The sequence below is a fragment of the Carcharodon carcharias genome, chromosome 30 (genome assembly GCF_017639515.1).
Source record: "Carcharodon carcharias isolate sCarCar2 chromosome 30, sCarCar2.pri, whole genome shotgun sequence".
Classification (NCBI taxonomy): Eukaryota; Metazoa; Chordata; class Chondrichthyes; order Lamniformes; family Lamnidae; genus Carcharodon; species Carcharodon carcharias.
Window position 1 is genome coordinate 25,950,563 of NC_054496.1, and position 14,525 is coordinate 25,965,087.

At 43.1% G+C, this 14,525-nt stretch overlaps 1 protein-coding gene across 4 annotated transcripts in view; it reads left to right on the forward strand.

The window, feature by feature from the left end:
- LOC121271287 (cAMP-dependent protein kinase catalytic subunit alpha-like) overlaps positions 1 to 14,525 on the forward strand; it is a 157,971-nt gene that overhangs the window by 138,843 nt on the left and 4,603 nt on the right. For all 4 annotated transcript variants that reach the window (XM_041177164.1, XM_041177163.1, XM_041177165.1 and 1 more), the window contains exons 5-8: positions 3,293 to 3,375; positions 5,380 to 5,506; positions 13,202 to 13,297; positions 14,138 to 14,260. In XM_041177164.1, the coding sequence (XP_041033098.1) occupies positions 3,293 to 3,375; positions 5,380 to 5,506; positions 13,202 to 13,297; positions 14,138 to 14,260 (429 nt within the window). The remainder of the gene's footprint in view (positions 1 to 3,292; positions 3,376 to 5,379; positions 5,507 to 13,201; positions 13,298 to 14,137; positions 14,261 to 14,525) is intronic.

The following is a 14,525-nucleotide window of genomic DNA, read 5'->3' on the forward strand; positions in this document are numbered from 1 at the left end:
GGGCTGCTGAATTTCTCCATGGCTGACTCTATCAAAGCCCTTGGTCAGGTCTGTAAACATGATGTTGAGATACATGGAACTGTCTAACTGCAAACACCATATCAGTGGTTCCTTGACCTTTTCTGAAACCGCACTGACTCTCTGGCAGCAGATCCTGGCCTAGGTATTGCACTTAACAGTTCAGAAGGATTCTGGCAGTGATAGAAAGGAGTGGGATTCCTCTTGCAAGATTGCTGAGTTCCTTTTGACTTTATAAGAGCTGTGCTGGCTATTGAAGATTCTCTTTATTTCTAACTTTCCTGTTGCAGATTATCTGTTCAGTAGGATCCTTCTCTTGGATTGGTTTGAAAGTTACACTTGACAGTAATATTTTGGCTTTAGAGGGAAGTTTTTTTTTTAACCAACTGATTGACCCATAGAAGAAACCTCCATAAGCCAATAAAATGAGGTGCTCAGCTCACACTGCCATGTTCACCAAGAGAACAGGAAACTTCTTCCCCATGATGGCCTGTGACAAACACTTTGGAAAACTTTAACAATACAGAAACATTCATCGAGTCTTGCATCACAAGAGGACAGCCTGTGCCAGTTCTTTTAAAGAAGATTAGCCCCACTCCCCAGATTTTCTTTCGCCAGATCCGTGCAAATTAATCCTTTGAGTGTTCCATCCTTTCAGATAGTGCACCCCAGATCTTAACCCTCTATATGAAGAAATTTCTCTTCAGTTTCCCCTGAAGTTCTTTGACAATTAATTTAAATCTATGACCATTGGTTACTGACCCAGTTGCCAGAAGAAATAGATTCTCCCTATCTGCTCTATCAAAACCTCCCATAATTTTGAAACATTGTCAGATCAGCCATTAGCTTTCTCTGCTCTAAGGAGAACAAGCCTAGCTTGTCCAGTGTCTACACAGAACTGAACTCCTTCATCCCTGGTATCACTTTGGCTACCTGAACTGAGTGTTTCTAGTATTTCATGTTGTCTGAGGGCACCCACAATCAAGTCTTGGCATCAATGTCTAGAGGACTGACATTCTGAGTTATATCTTTTAAGTACTTCCTTTCAGTCAAACTTCATTTTCCCCCAGGTAACTTTTTTTTTGGACTGCAGTATCTACACCTATCTAACCAAATGGCTCATTAAAAACCCATCTCACAATTCGCCAAGACTGAGCTTACTGAGGTGGCTCAGACTGTCCCTTCATATATGCTGGATTCTTAATTTGGTCTCATTGTTTCCAGACTGTTTGGGGCCATCCCACCATAAGTGATGAGCCAGAGGTTATATGTGGGAATCCACAGGACAAGAGACTATCAGAAGTGCTGAAAAGAACATGTGGGTATCCTGCTTGGAAACTAAAGGAATAGGATGTAAAGTTGTGTTTGAGGCAAGGGCAGTAAAGAAAAGTGGGCAATGGTGTAGTGGTTTTACACAAAGCAGAAAAAGTTTGAATTTTGTCCATCAAATCTCTACTTTCCACAGACGGGAAGAGAAGTGGTTTTATAAATCTGATCACCTAGTTAAAAAGGCTGAATGCTATTCATTGGGAATTTCAATCACCAGGATATTGACCAGGAAAGAATAGGTTAAAGAAGAATTCATGCTTTTAGAGGTGCGGAAGGATTACTTTGTTTGTTTACCAATCAGTGGATCTGATCTAATCCAGGTTTAATACATAAGTTAGAATAAAGGGAACATCAGTCCAAAAAGGAGTTTAGAACAAAAATTGGATTTGAAAAAGAGTAAACTTCAAAATAAAGATTAATTGTAACACTATAAGGGTCGGGAAATCTACAAGAGGCAACTGTGAAATATGCAAGGAATTTTATGCAAGGAATTTTAGTGAGGCTATCATCTAAATTAGTTCCATGAAAATCAGAACAGCAGAACCTTCTTGACCTGCTGCAGTCTCCATATGATGGATGCTGTTAGGTAGGAAGTTCCAAAGCTTTGACCCAGCAAAGATGAAAGAACGGTGATGAAGATTAGTATTAGGGACAGGTAGGTTGCATTCAAAATCTGCATGGGATCCAGTAGGCAGAGGACTAAATACATTATGGCCTGAATTTTTTCTGCGTTGGTCAGACGGGCACGGCGGGAGCGGGCAGGGGCAGTCACGGAGCAGACCACTGCCCACGATCGGCTCCGCACCGCCATTTTAAGCGGGTGGGCCAATTAAGGCCCGCCCAGCATAATACGCGAGCGGTAGCGCGCTACCTGTGCAGGCGGGGTTGACTAAAGGACTGGACAAAGAAACAAAAGCTTTTAACAAAGCACATTGCCTGTTGGACATATTGTTAAACAAGCATGCATTATTGCTATACTCAATAATCACAACAGCTGATCTAATGTACTCATATTGCCACTTGGTAGATAGGGAACACTCAAATGAAGTGGGAATGGGGACGTGCTATTAGATCCACATGTCCATGGGCTAACATTTCAAATATCACTTTAATAGCATCTGTAGAGTTACCACTTTTATTAACCTTATCATAAACATTACTGATTAAGGCTGTCAGCCAAGTAAGTCCTAACTGTAGGTTTTTATGCGCCTCTTGTGCACCCTCAATTTCTGTCACTCCAACATTAATGGCCATGTCTCCAGCTAGCTAGCCTGAAATTCTGGAATTCCTTCCCGATTTCTGCCTTTCTACCCCTCTGTCTTCCATTAAGACCCTCCTTATAACTATTCTTCATTGTCCAAGCTATTTGGTCGCCTGTCCTAATATCTCCTATGTAGCTCAATGTCACATTGTGTCTGATACTCTCATGAGATGTCTTGCATATAAATGCAAGTGTTGTGTGTGTAAATGGGGTTCCTAACAAAGTCATGGCAGCAAAACGGGAGAATATCTGAGGAAACTCGCTCCGATGTTAAAAAAACACCCATGATCCACCTAGCACAGTCATCCCACTACCACTTATCTACATGTGTGTGCAAACGCAACTCTTGAGACCACCAGAAGGCCTTGGGCTCACCCATCTTGCACGACAGCCCTGTTCAACCCTTGCCCAATTCCATCTACAGATGACACTTTAGCAACATGTAATTTGGTAGTAATGTTTCCTGTGTCCCTAGTGTGAGATTACATCTGACAGCTTGGAGTTTTTGAGTTTTCTGTTTTGCGGCTCCTATCTTAAACTTTTTTCCATTAGTATGGAGCTAGCCATCATTGTGGTGATTTATCAGTTTGTGTATAGTTGGGTGGGGTGGTGAGTGTAGGAATTCCTTTGCTGTTTTTGTGCTTTGTTGGGCTTGTTTTTATTTGCATTCTCTTTTTTTTTCAGGATAACACTAATTTGTATATGGTGATGGAATATATTCAAGGTGGAGAGATGTTTTCACATTTAAGGAGAAGTGGAAGATTCAGGTTAGTCTCTTAAAGCTGTAAAAAGTGATGCATTTGGCTGCAATTTGTGCTGAGCCTCACATCTAACTAAACACATCTAATTCGCATCATGACTGCATAAACAGTGTTGGAAGTGTGACCAAACACTTAGCCGGAAGACAGTAGCAAACAGTGATTGTTCTTTTCGTTCACAATATTTCACCATCTGTTTTAGCTGTGTTGTTCTGTCTTTGTTTTGCCCTATGCAAGCGATTTGGGGTTAGAAGGTGACCCGTCACTTAATTGGTTTTTGATATTGATTCGTATTAAACTTTGCACAATCTTGTTTGACATCCCATTTTGCAGGATGAAGCATGTGACACAAAGAGCTGAAGCCAGTACAAGACCAGAGCTATGATGTCTGTTCGCGAATGTATTGATGGGGGAAAGGCATATTCTTTCATGGGGTGTGGGCTTCGCTGCCAAGGTCAATATTTATTTCCAGTAACCCTTGAGAAGGTGGTGGTGAGCCACTGCTTTGAACCGCTGCAGTCCAAGTGGTGTAGGTACACCCACAATGCTGTTAGGGAGAGAGTTCCAGGATTTTGACCCTGTGACAGTGAAGGAACGGAGATATAGTTCCAAATCAGGATGCTGTGTGACTTTGATGGGAACTTGCAGGTGGTGGTGTTCCCATGCATCTGCTGTTCTTGTCCTTTGTAGAGGTTGTGGGTTTGGAAGGTGCTGTTGGAGGAGCCTTGGCTAGTGCCTGCTGCAGTGCATCTTGTAGATGGTACACACTGCTGCCACAGTGCTTCAGTTGTCGAGTGGGGGAGTGACTGTTTTAGGTTCCATTGACCCAGGAAGACTTTAAAAATCTGAATATACTGTTTGAAGAAGAGCAGGGAGTTTTCCTCGGTGACCTGACCAATACTACCAAAAATTAGATTAACGGGCGTACATCTCACTATGCTGGCATAAAAAATCTCCCATATTTGCCCACTTAACAATAGCTATTGAACTATAAAAGTTAATTCACTGCGTGAAACACTTTGAGAAGCTTGAGGCTCTTTAACAGCACTTAGGGTGCTTTATTGCATTAAAGGTGCTGAATAAATGCAAGCTGTTGTCTAACATGATACAGTACTATATAAATGTAATTTTGTCTTTCTTTTCTTTTTAACAGTTTCTTCCCACTTTAATTCTTGCTACGTCCTGCCCCTGTATCTTCCTCCTTCTCTTTCCCTCTCCCCACTCCATTTCTTTGAATGGCTACCACTGTCTTTTCTTTCTTGTGCTGTTTGTACCCTTGTTTGTGTCCCATTCTTTTCTTTCCCTCTCGTATGCCTCCCTTTGCCTCAGTGCAACCACTTCCACTGCTTTTCCTTTATTAATTTACCTAATATCTGTGTTACCCCAGCTAAAGCCCAAAGTAAGCAGCAAGCTGGGAGTTAACAGGTAGTGGGCTGGAAGCGGATGTGACCAAATTGGAAATGTTTTTGGTAGTTTTAAGTGCAAATGGCGCCTTCAGCTGGTGTAACACTGCAACTGCGAAAGCCAGAAGGTCACAAGTCAACTGACAGGAGAGTTCCTTTGACAGGCAACGTGATTAAATGCTAATGGGTACATAAGAATAATATGGTCTTGTTGAAATGTTGGAAAGAGCAGGAAAGATCACTCTTGATAATCGTTATCTTCTTCAAGCTGAAACAAACCTGTCTTTAAGCAATTTTAGATGTTTGAGCGACTCTACCGTTGTTCATTTTTCCATAGTGTTGGTTCATATAGTTAATTCAGCTGCAAAGGAAGTGCTTCTGGCCAAAATAAAACCTCATTCCTGCAGTTGTCCCTGCTACTTTGCCACATTTTGTTGTATTATGTACCCTCCACCATTGTCATCCTGCCTTTTTCTTTCAAGTGATGATGCTTGGGCACCAGTGTGCAGTTAATTTTACATTTCATTCTGAAACTCCTCCACACTGAACAAGCTATTTGTTGCCTCACTGACCTCGAGACTGAATTTAATTGTGGTTTTCTTGTTTCCAGTGAACCTCACTCACGATTTTATGCAGCACAGATTGTCCTAGCGTTCGAATACCTCCATTCACTAGACCTTGTCTACAGAGACCTGAAGCCTGAAAATATACTGATTGACCAATATGGCTACATTCAGGTATGGGGGAATGCCACAGGAATGGCCTACACACTGCGCTGCACATCAGGTACCTACTTGCAGGCTACACCCTGAGAATGGGGTGTTTGCCATACTCCAGGAAAATCCCAGTTTTATGGGATGAAATGACTCTGAAATGGGGTTGGCACTATAACATTGGAATGCAGGAGGAGCTATTCAGGGGGTGCCACAGATGAGGGCTGAATGCAAGTAGGTGAAATGGCTTGAATAAGAGTATGAGTCACATTGGACAAGTTGGGGAAGGAGGGGGAGGACAGTGGAGTGAAGGTGTGTGTGGAAGGTACAACAATGGAAAGAGGTCAGGGGAGAGTAGTGCTGTTTGAGCAAAAACAGTATAGGATCCACCAGCACAATTTTGGGGATGATTGAAAGATGTGGGTTTACAGCAACCCACATGCACTTTGGATCAATAAATGTATAGTGACAATGGAAGGGCTGCGTGCTTATTCCTCCGATCTGGACCTCCTTTTACTGCACAATTAGAGGGTGGGTCGGTGACATCACTGAGGAGAAAATAAATCCTACTGTGGATTGAGGCAGAATTATAAAAGATAAATATATTAGAGGTAATTCTGCTGCAGAAGACAACTGCTGAGTGCTGGTTTTACCATTGTCTCATAGCTCTGTATGAAGACCAGTCTCCCCTACCCGCAACTGTAAATTACACTTCCAGTTAATTTCCTGCAATAATTTCTGCTATATTTTCACAGTGAGATGTGCTAACAGCATTAGCTATTACATTACTAAGGTACTACTCATTAATACTTACTACTCATTAACACTGAGAAATGCTAGCTCCCACTCTACATCCATCATATCCAACATAAAAAAAGGTTGGAATGCAGAAAGGCCATTTTTCCCATCAAGCTCACTCCTTCCACGTCCCTAGGTTCCAATATGAAACAAGTAGATCTGTTCGCAGCTCTATAATCCTCAAACCCCTTTCTTGACAATTTCCTTTTAAAGCTATCAATTGATCAAGCATTAGCTCCTTTTCTTGATCATCTGTTAACACATCTACTATCCTTGAGAAGAAAGGGAGAAACTGTGTCAAGTATTTTCACATTCTTCTCCAGTTCAGTCATCCGAGACTTGATAATTTATTCCTAGAATCATCTTTGTTATTCTTTTCTTGAACCCTTCCTGATGTATAAATACCCTTCTTTGAGGTAGGGTAACCAAACTGCATGCTGTAGTCAAAAATTGGACACCTGTAATGTATAAAACATCATTACCACTTGGGACTTGTATCCAATACAGTCTAGATGCACTCCTGTCCCCAATTTCCTTATTGGCAATTTAGTCATCTAACTGCCTACTTTGTGGGTCAAATCAATGGCCCACGTCCTTTATTCCCCCTCACAATCCTGCTGTATGTTGGGCTCAAGTTGGAAAGTACGCTAGCCAACGGACTATTCATTCATTGTGTTTTGTAAACACTGGCTTGAATCCCATTCCTAGTCCATGATGTTGTGAGATTTGTTTATTTATTCACTTCCACTGTTTGTTTTCCTACATAAGTTACTGGATGTTTATTCCGGTTAAAACACATTTGTCTTAGTATCTGCTCCATTGGCCTTATCCCTTGGATGACTGTTGTCTCCTTTCTCTTGTTAACTGCCTGTGCAAAAAGGTCACAAGAAGCAAATCTAATTTTTATTGCTACTAGTACTTTTCTCCAAACTAGCACCACTAAATTCCTATCTATCATCTTAGTAGTAACGGTGGGACCAAATAGTACCCATGCATGGTAAACAACCACACCCGGAAGCAGCTGCTGTTGACAATTCACCCAGTTCTCACTTGTGCCTCAAAACACCATATCCTTGCATTGTCTTAGTTAACGTGCTAAACCTAGTGAGAGTAGCCAAGGAGTAATATTCAAACACTTTGTCAATTCCAGACCTCTGAAAGTGAAACAAAACTCTGCTGTGGAGGGCAAGTGATATTGTCACTGGGCTGATAATCCAAAGACCCAGGTTCTGGAGACCTGTTGGAATCCCACCACAACAGATGGTGGAATTTTAATTCAGTAAAAATCTGAAGACCTAATGAAACCATTGTTGATTGTCATTAACAACACATCTGGTTCTCTAATCCCCTTCAGAGAAGGAAATCTGCCATCCTCACCTGGCCTGGCCTACATGTGACTCCGGATCCACAGTAATGTGGTTGACTCTTAAACGCCCTGTGAAATGGCCAAACAAGCCACTCAGTTGTACCAAACCGCTAAAAAGTCAATAAAAAGGTGCTGGATCCTAGTCACCAGTTTGTTGCACGCTTGTGGGATGACCGAGTTGGTACAATAGGCAGAGTTGATCAGCAGACGCTTCTTAGGTGGAACAGCTCCTGTTTTTTTACAAAGGCACTCAGCAGCCACACTTTTGTGCTTTCATATCTAACCCTATCTCCATACTTCTGACTACTAACTACAGACTACTGACTACTGAAGTAGCCCGCGCTACTCCTCTGTTGGTTACATAAGATCATACGATCTTCTTTTATAACATCCTTCTTAAAAATATACTATTCGTTACATAAAACCATAATAATAACCATATAAATTCAGTCTTTCTGGGGGCTTCCTTATGTGTGTAGAACGTCTCAGCTCTACAACTTCAGATGTTCTGTCAGGAACTTCGTCTTCTGAAGTTGTCTGAACGTCAGGTTCTTTGGCGGGCACCTGCAAATCTGTTTCTTAAACTCTTGCGGGTACAACAGACACACCTGACACATCTATACTAGGTTGAGTTCTCTCAACAGGAAACGTTGGCCCGGCCATGAACACTGGTGGAATCATTTCTTGGTGATTTGTTTCTCTCTACCTCAGATGATCCGCATGTTTCTGTATGACTCAGTCTTCCACCTTTACACAGTTAGATAGAGGTCCAGTCATTGCACTTATTTCACCTTTTAATCACTTTGGTCCTTCTCCAAAGTTCTTCATATATACCATCTCTCCTGTGGTAAACTTCCTGTCACAACTATGCCAATCATGTCTAGTTTTCTGGCTTCCCTGACTCCTTTCCTCCTTTCTACCATTCCCCCCCTAAATTCAGCATTATTAAACTCAACCTCGTCCTAAGACGGCGTTTCACCAATAATTCCGCAGGCGTGACACCTGTTGTTGTGTGACGGGTGGTCCTATAATGAAAAAGAAAGTGTGCTAGCTTGGTTGCCATGGAGTCTCCAGTTAACTTTTTCATGGCTGACTTGAACGTTTGAACTGCTCTTTCGGCCAGTCCATTTGAGGAAGGGTGGTACGGTGAAGTTTTTACGTGAGTGATACTGTTGAGTCTGATAAAGGCGTTGAAACTCAGCACTCATAAATGCCATCAGATACAACTATCTCTGGTAGTCCGTGAATGGCAAAACTTTGACAAGCTTCTCAATTGTAGCAGAAGACATTGGTGACTTCACTTCATATCTGTCCATCCATTTTGAGTGGGCATCAACAATGAGCAGAAACATTGTTCTCATGAAAGGTGCCACATAGTCAATGTAACCGCACCCATGGCATTCCTGGCCACCCCCAAGGGTGTAACGGAGCTGTTGAAGGTAACTTTTGCAATTGCAGACACTGCACACAATTCTTCACCAACCTTCAAATTATTCCTCTTCGCCAGTTTGTTGGATCCTAGTCACCAGTTTGTTGGGACTTACGGATCCTGGTTGCACGTTTGTTGTGGGATGGCCAAGTTGGTACTATAGACAGAGTTGATCCGCAGACACTTCTTGGGTGGACACATTCTGTTTATTTACAAAGGTATTCAGCAGCTACACTTGGATGCTTTCACATATATCCCTATCTCCATTCTTCTGACTACTAACTACAAACCATTAACTACTGAAGTCACCCACGCTACTCCTGTATTGGCTACATAAGATCATATGATCTTCCTTCATAACATCCTTCTTAAAAATATACTACACATTACATAAAACCATAATTACCACAAAAGGAATGAAACCAGACACACTACCAGGCATCAACCTAGGCACCGGAGACGACAACGGCAAACCCAGCCCAATTGTCCCTGTAAAGCCCTCCTTAACTAGCATCTGGGGGCTTGTGCCAAAATTAGGAGAGCTGTCTCACAGAAGAGTCAAGCAACAGCCGACATAGTCATACTCATGGAATCATACCTTACAGATCATGTCCCAGAAACCACCATCCCTGGGTATGTCTTTCGTACCAGCAGCGCAGAACGAGCAGAGGTGGCAGCACAGTGGTATAAAGTTGGGAGGGAGTTCCCCTGACATCGAGTCCGGCCATCACCAAGAACGGTTGAGTAGCACCACCACAGACTGAGCTGGCTGAATTCTAAAGGACATAGCTGCTCGACTGGGTCTGCAGCAGGTGGTGATGGAACTAATAAGAGGCAAAAACCTCTTCCTCACCATCTGTCCATGACAGTATTGGTAGGAGTGACCACCACACAGTTCTTGTGGAGACAAAGTCCTGTCTTCACATTGAGGATACCCTCTATCATGTTGTATGGCACTACCGCCAAGCTAAATGGGATAGATTTCTAGAAACTCAAGACTGGACCTCCATGAGGCGCTGTGGACCATCAGCAGCAGCAGAATTGTACTCAACCACAATCTGTAGCCTCATGGCCCGGCTTTTCCCCCACTCTACCACAAAGCCAGGGGATCAACCCTGCATGCCAGAACTAGCGCCAGGCATACCTAAAAATAAAGTAGCAACCTGGTGAAACTACAACACAGGACTACTTGCATTTCAAACAGCATAAGCAGCAAGTGACAGACAGAGCTAAGTGATTCCACAACCAACGGATCAGATCAAAGCTCTGCAGTCCTGCCACATCTAGTCATGAATGGTCGTAGATAATTAAACAACTCACTGGAGGAGGAGGCTCCACAAATATCCCCATTCTCAATGATAGGGGAGCCCAGCGCATCAGTGCAAAAGATAAGGCTGAGGCATTTGTAACAATCTTCAGCCAGAAGTCAATGACCCATCTCTGCCTCCTCTGCAAGCCCCCAGCGTCGCAGATGCCAGTTTTCAGTCAATTTGATTCACTCCAAGTGATATCACAGAATGACACAGAATCACAGTGCAGAAGAGGCCCTTCTGCCCACCGAGTCTGCACTGACATGTGAGAAACACCTGACCTACCTACCTAATCCCATTTACCAGCACTTGGCCCATAGCCTTGAATGTTATGACCTGCCAAGTGCTCATCCAGGTACTTTTTAAAGGATGTGAGGCAACCCACCTCCACCACCCTCCCAGGCAGTGCATTCCAGACCGTCACCACCCTCTGGGTAAAAAAGTTTTTCCTCACATCCCCCCTAAACCTCCTGCCCCTCACCTTGAACTTATGTCCCCTTGTGACTGACCCTTCAACTAAGGGGAACAGCTGCTCTCTCTCCACCCTGTCCATGCCCCTCATAATCTTGTACACCTCGACTTGGTCACCCCTCAGTCTTCTCTGCTCCAACGAAAACAACCCAAGTCAATCCAACCTTTCTTCATAGCTTACATGTTTCATCCCAGGCAACAGCCTGGTGAATATCCTCTGCACCCACTCCAGTGCAATCACATCCTTCCTATAATGTGGCGACCAGAACTGCACACAGTACTCCAGCTGTGGCCTCAATAAGGTTCTATACATCTCCAACATGACCTCCCTACTTTTTTAAGCTATGCCTCGATTGATAAAGGCAAGTGTCCCATATGCCTTTTTCACCACCCCACTAACATGCCCCTCTGCCTTCAGAGATGTATGGACACACATGCCAAGGTCCCTTTGTTCCTCAAAACCTCCTAGTGTCATGCCATTCATTGAATACTTCCTCGTCAAACTACTCCTTCCAAAGTGTCACAAAACAGCTGAAGGCACTGGATACTGCAAAGGCTTTGGGCCCTGACAGTATTCCGGCAATAATACTGAGGACTTGTGCTCCAGAATTTGCCATTCCCCAAGCCAAGCTGATCTAGTACAGCTACAACACTGGCATCTACCTGGGCAATGTGAAAAATTGCCCTGGGTATGTCCTGTACACAGAAAGCAGGACAAATCCAACCCGCCCCATCAGTCTACTCTCGATCATTAGTAAAGTGATGGAAAGGGTCATCAACAGTGCTATCCAGTGGAACTTGCTTAGCAATAACCTGCTCACTGATGCTCAGTTTGGGTTCTACCAGGGTCACTCAGCTCCTGACCTCATTACAACCTTGGTTCAAAGATGGGCAAAAGAGCAGAACTCCAGAGGTGAGGCGAGAGTTACTGCCCTTGACTTCAAGGCCACATTTGACCGAGTGTAGAATCAAGTAGGGAGAAAACTCCACTGGTTGGAGTCATACCTAGCATAAAGGATGATGGTTGCAGTTGTTGGTGGTCAATCATCTCAGTTCCAGGACATCACTGCAGGAGTTCCTCAGAGTAGTGTCCTAGACCCAACCATCTTCAGTTTCTTCATCAGTGACCTTCCATCACAAGGTCAGAAGTGGGGATGTTCACTGATGATTGCACAATGTTCAGCACCATTCACAACTCCTCAGATACTGAAGCAGTCCATGTCCAGCAAGACCTGGGCAATATCCAGGCTTGGGCTAACAAGTGGCAAGTAACATTTGTGCCACACAAGTGCCAGGTAATGATGATCATCTCTGTATCGTTCCAACAAGAGAATCCAACCATCGCCCTTTGACATTTGTAGCATTACCATCACTGTATCCCCCACTACCAACATCCTGGGGGTTACCATTGACTATAATCTGAACTGGACTAGCCGTATAAATACTGTGGCTACAAGAGCAGGTCAGAGGCTAGGAATCCTCCAGTGAGTAACTAACTCACCTCCTGACTCCCCGAAGCCTGTCCACCATCTACATGGCACAGGTCAGGAGTGTGATGGAATACTCTCCACTTGCCTGGATGAGTGCAGCTCCCACAACACTCAAGAAGCTTGACACCATCCAGGACAAAGCAGCCCGCTTGATTGCCACCCCTTCCACCCTTTCTGTTTACTCTGTTCACCTATCATTTGGGGAGATGGGTGGGAGGACTCACCATTAATCAAATTTGTCAAAATTGTGCCTATGTGAAAAATGTAAGGAACCTTAATGGCAAGAAAGGGATTTGAGCAAAAGAAATAGACATGGCTATGGAGAAGCAGATGGGAATTTAATGTGGATTTAAGGTAACATATTGAACAGGAAATGTGAACCTTTATAGAATAAAGAGGTCAGATCCTGTGTTGAGTGAAATTTTGAGGATAAATATGTCAAACCCGACAGGGCTTCACAGTCCTCTTGAAGAGGAGATCCCATTAAGGCAAAGTACTGCAGGTGCTGGAAATCTGAAATAAAAACAGAAAATGCTGGAAATACTCAGCTGCTCCGGCAGCAGCTGTGGAGAGAGAAACAGAGTTAATGTTTCAAGTCCAATATGACTTTTCTTCGGAATTCCGTATTGGACTGAAAACATTAAACCTGTTTCTCTCTCCACAGATGCTGCTAGACCAGCTGGGTTCTTCCAGCACTTTCTTTTTATTTAAGACTCAAGGATCTATCCTATACAGACTGATTCTTCAAGAATAATAAAAATTTTATTACGGCGATTAAAAAAAGTGGGAGAAAAACACGTACAACTGCTCTAAAGTGTTTCTCTGAGATTGATTCAAAATCTGACTCATCTCTAGGTGACAGATTTTGGCTTTGCCAAGAGGGTAAAGGGTAGAACCTGGACGCTGTGTGGGACTCCGGAATACCTGGCTCCTGAGATCATCCTCAGCAAGGTAAGGAGCAGCCATTTTCTCCCTACAAACTGCAGCACCTTCCAACTCCTTCCAGCTCATCAGTAACTTACCCCATGACAACCTAGTGTCAACATTTTTTCTCTGATTTTCTTTGTTTCTTGGATATTCAGTGCTTTTAATACATCACCAACATACCACTGGTAAACCCCAAAATTTTCCTTTAAAAGCAGCGAATTCAATATTGTGCTGACATGTTAGGCACATAAGGCACTTAGTTAGATTATAATTGCAATCTCATTGTTTACAAGTCTAGAGATCCAATTGTTGCTACACTATAGACCGATAGTATATGTATCTGTAACAACAGTTCTACAGATAATTACCTACAGTAACTTTGTTAGATATATTGAGAAGAGTGGGGGGGGGGGATAATTACAAAATTCTAGTTACGTGGTGTATTAACCTTCTATTAATTTAAATAATATTTTTAAATAATAGACAAGTTTTCTAACGAAAGTCTATGTGGATATTGGGTGGACACTGGTTGTCATTTTCATTGACCCCCTAAAAGTGTTAACTCGTTACTTGGGAAATGCATAGGCACTAGCCTCCCTCGTGCCACTTATTCATTTGTGCACATGACCAACGCCATCGTGGTCATCGTGAGCCCAGTCCTATACTTAATTGATGGCCACACCTGCGCTCTTCCAGCAAGGATTGTTAGCCAGCAGCTATCTTAGCAACCCTGGCTGCCCTGTCCCAAACTAACCCATCAAAGCCAGTTATAAAGCCCCAATTACTGGTCCAGCTGAAATCAGCTAATTTGGCAGAGATGGGGAATGAATCTATTTTACTGATCCATGTCTCTTCTTCCTTCAGGGCTATAACAAAGCTGTGGATTGGTGGGCATTAGGGGTCCTAATCTATGAAATGTCTGCTGGGTATCCTCCATTTTTTGCAGACCAGCCTATTCAGATTTATGAAAAAATAGTCTCTGGGAAGGTAAGCTGTGTGTTTCAGGAAACATGGTTGTTCTGACCTGTGCAATGAAAATAAGGAAAGATTTGAATTTATACAGCACCTCATCACATCACATTCAAGAGTTACTTTGAAATATTAGTCACTGTTTTGTGAGCAAATCACAAGATCCTACAAAGAGTAATAAACTGACAAGGTAGTCTGTTTTTAGTGGAGGAATGTTGGCCAGAACTCAGTGCTTTTTTTTTTTGAGTAGTATCTTGTGATCCTTAACACCCACCTAAACCAC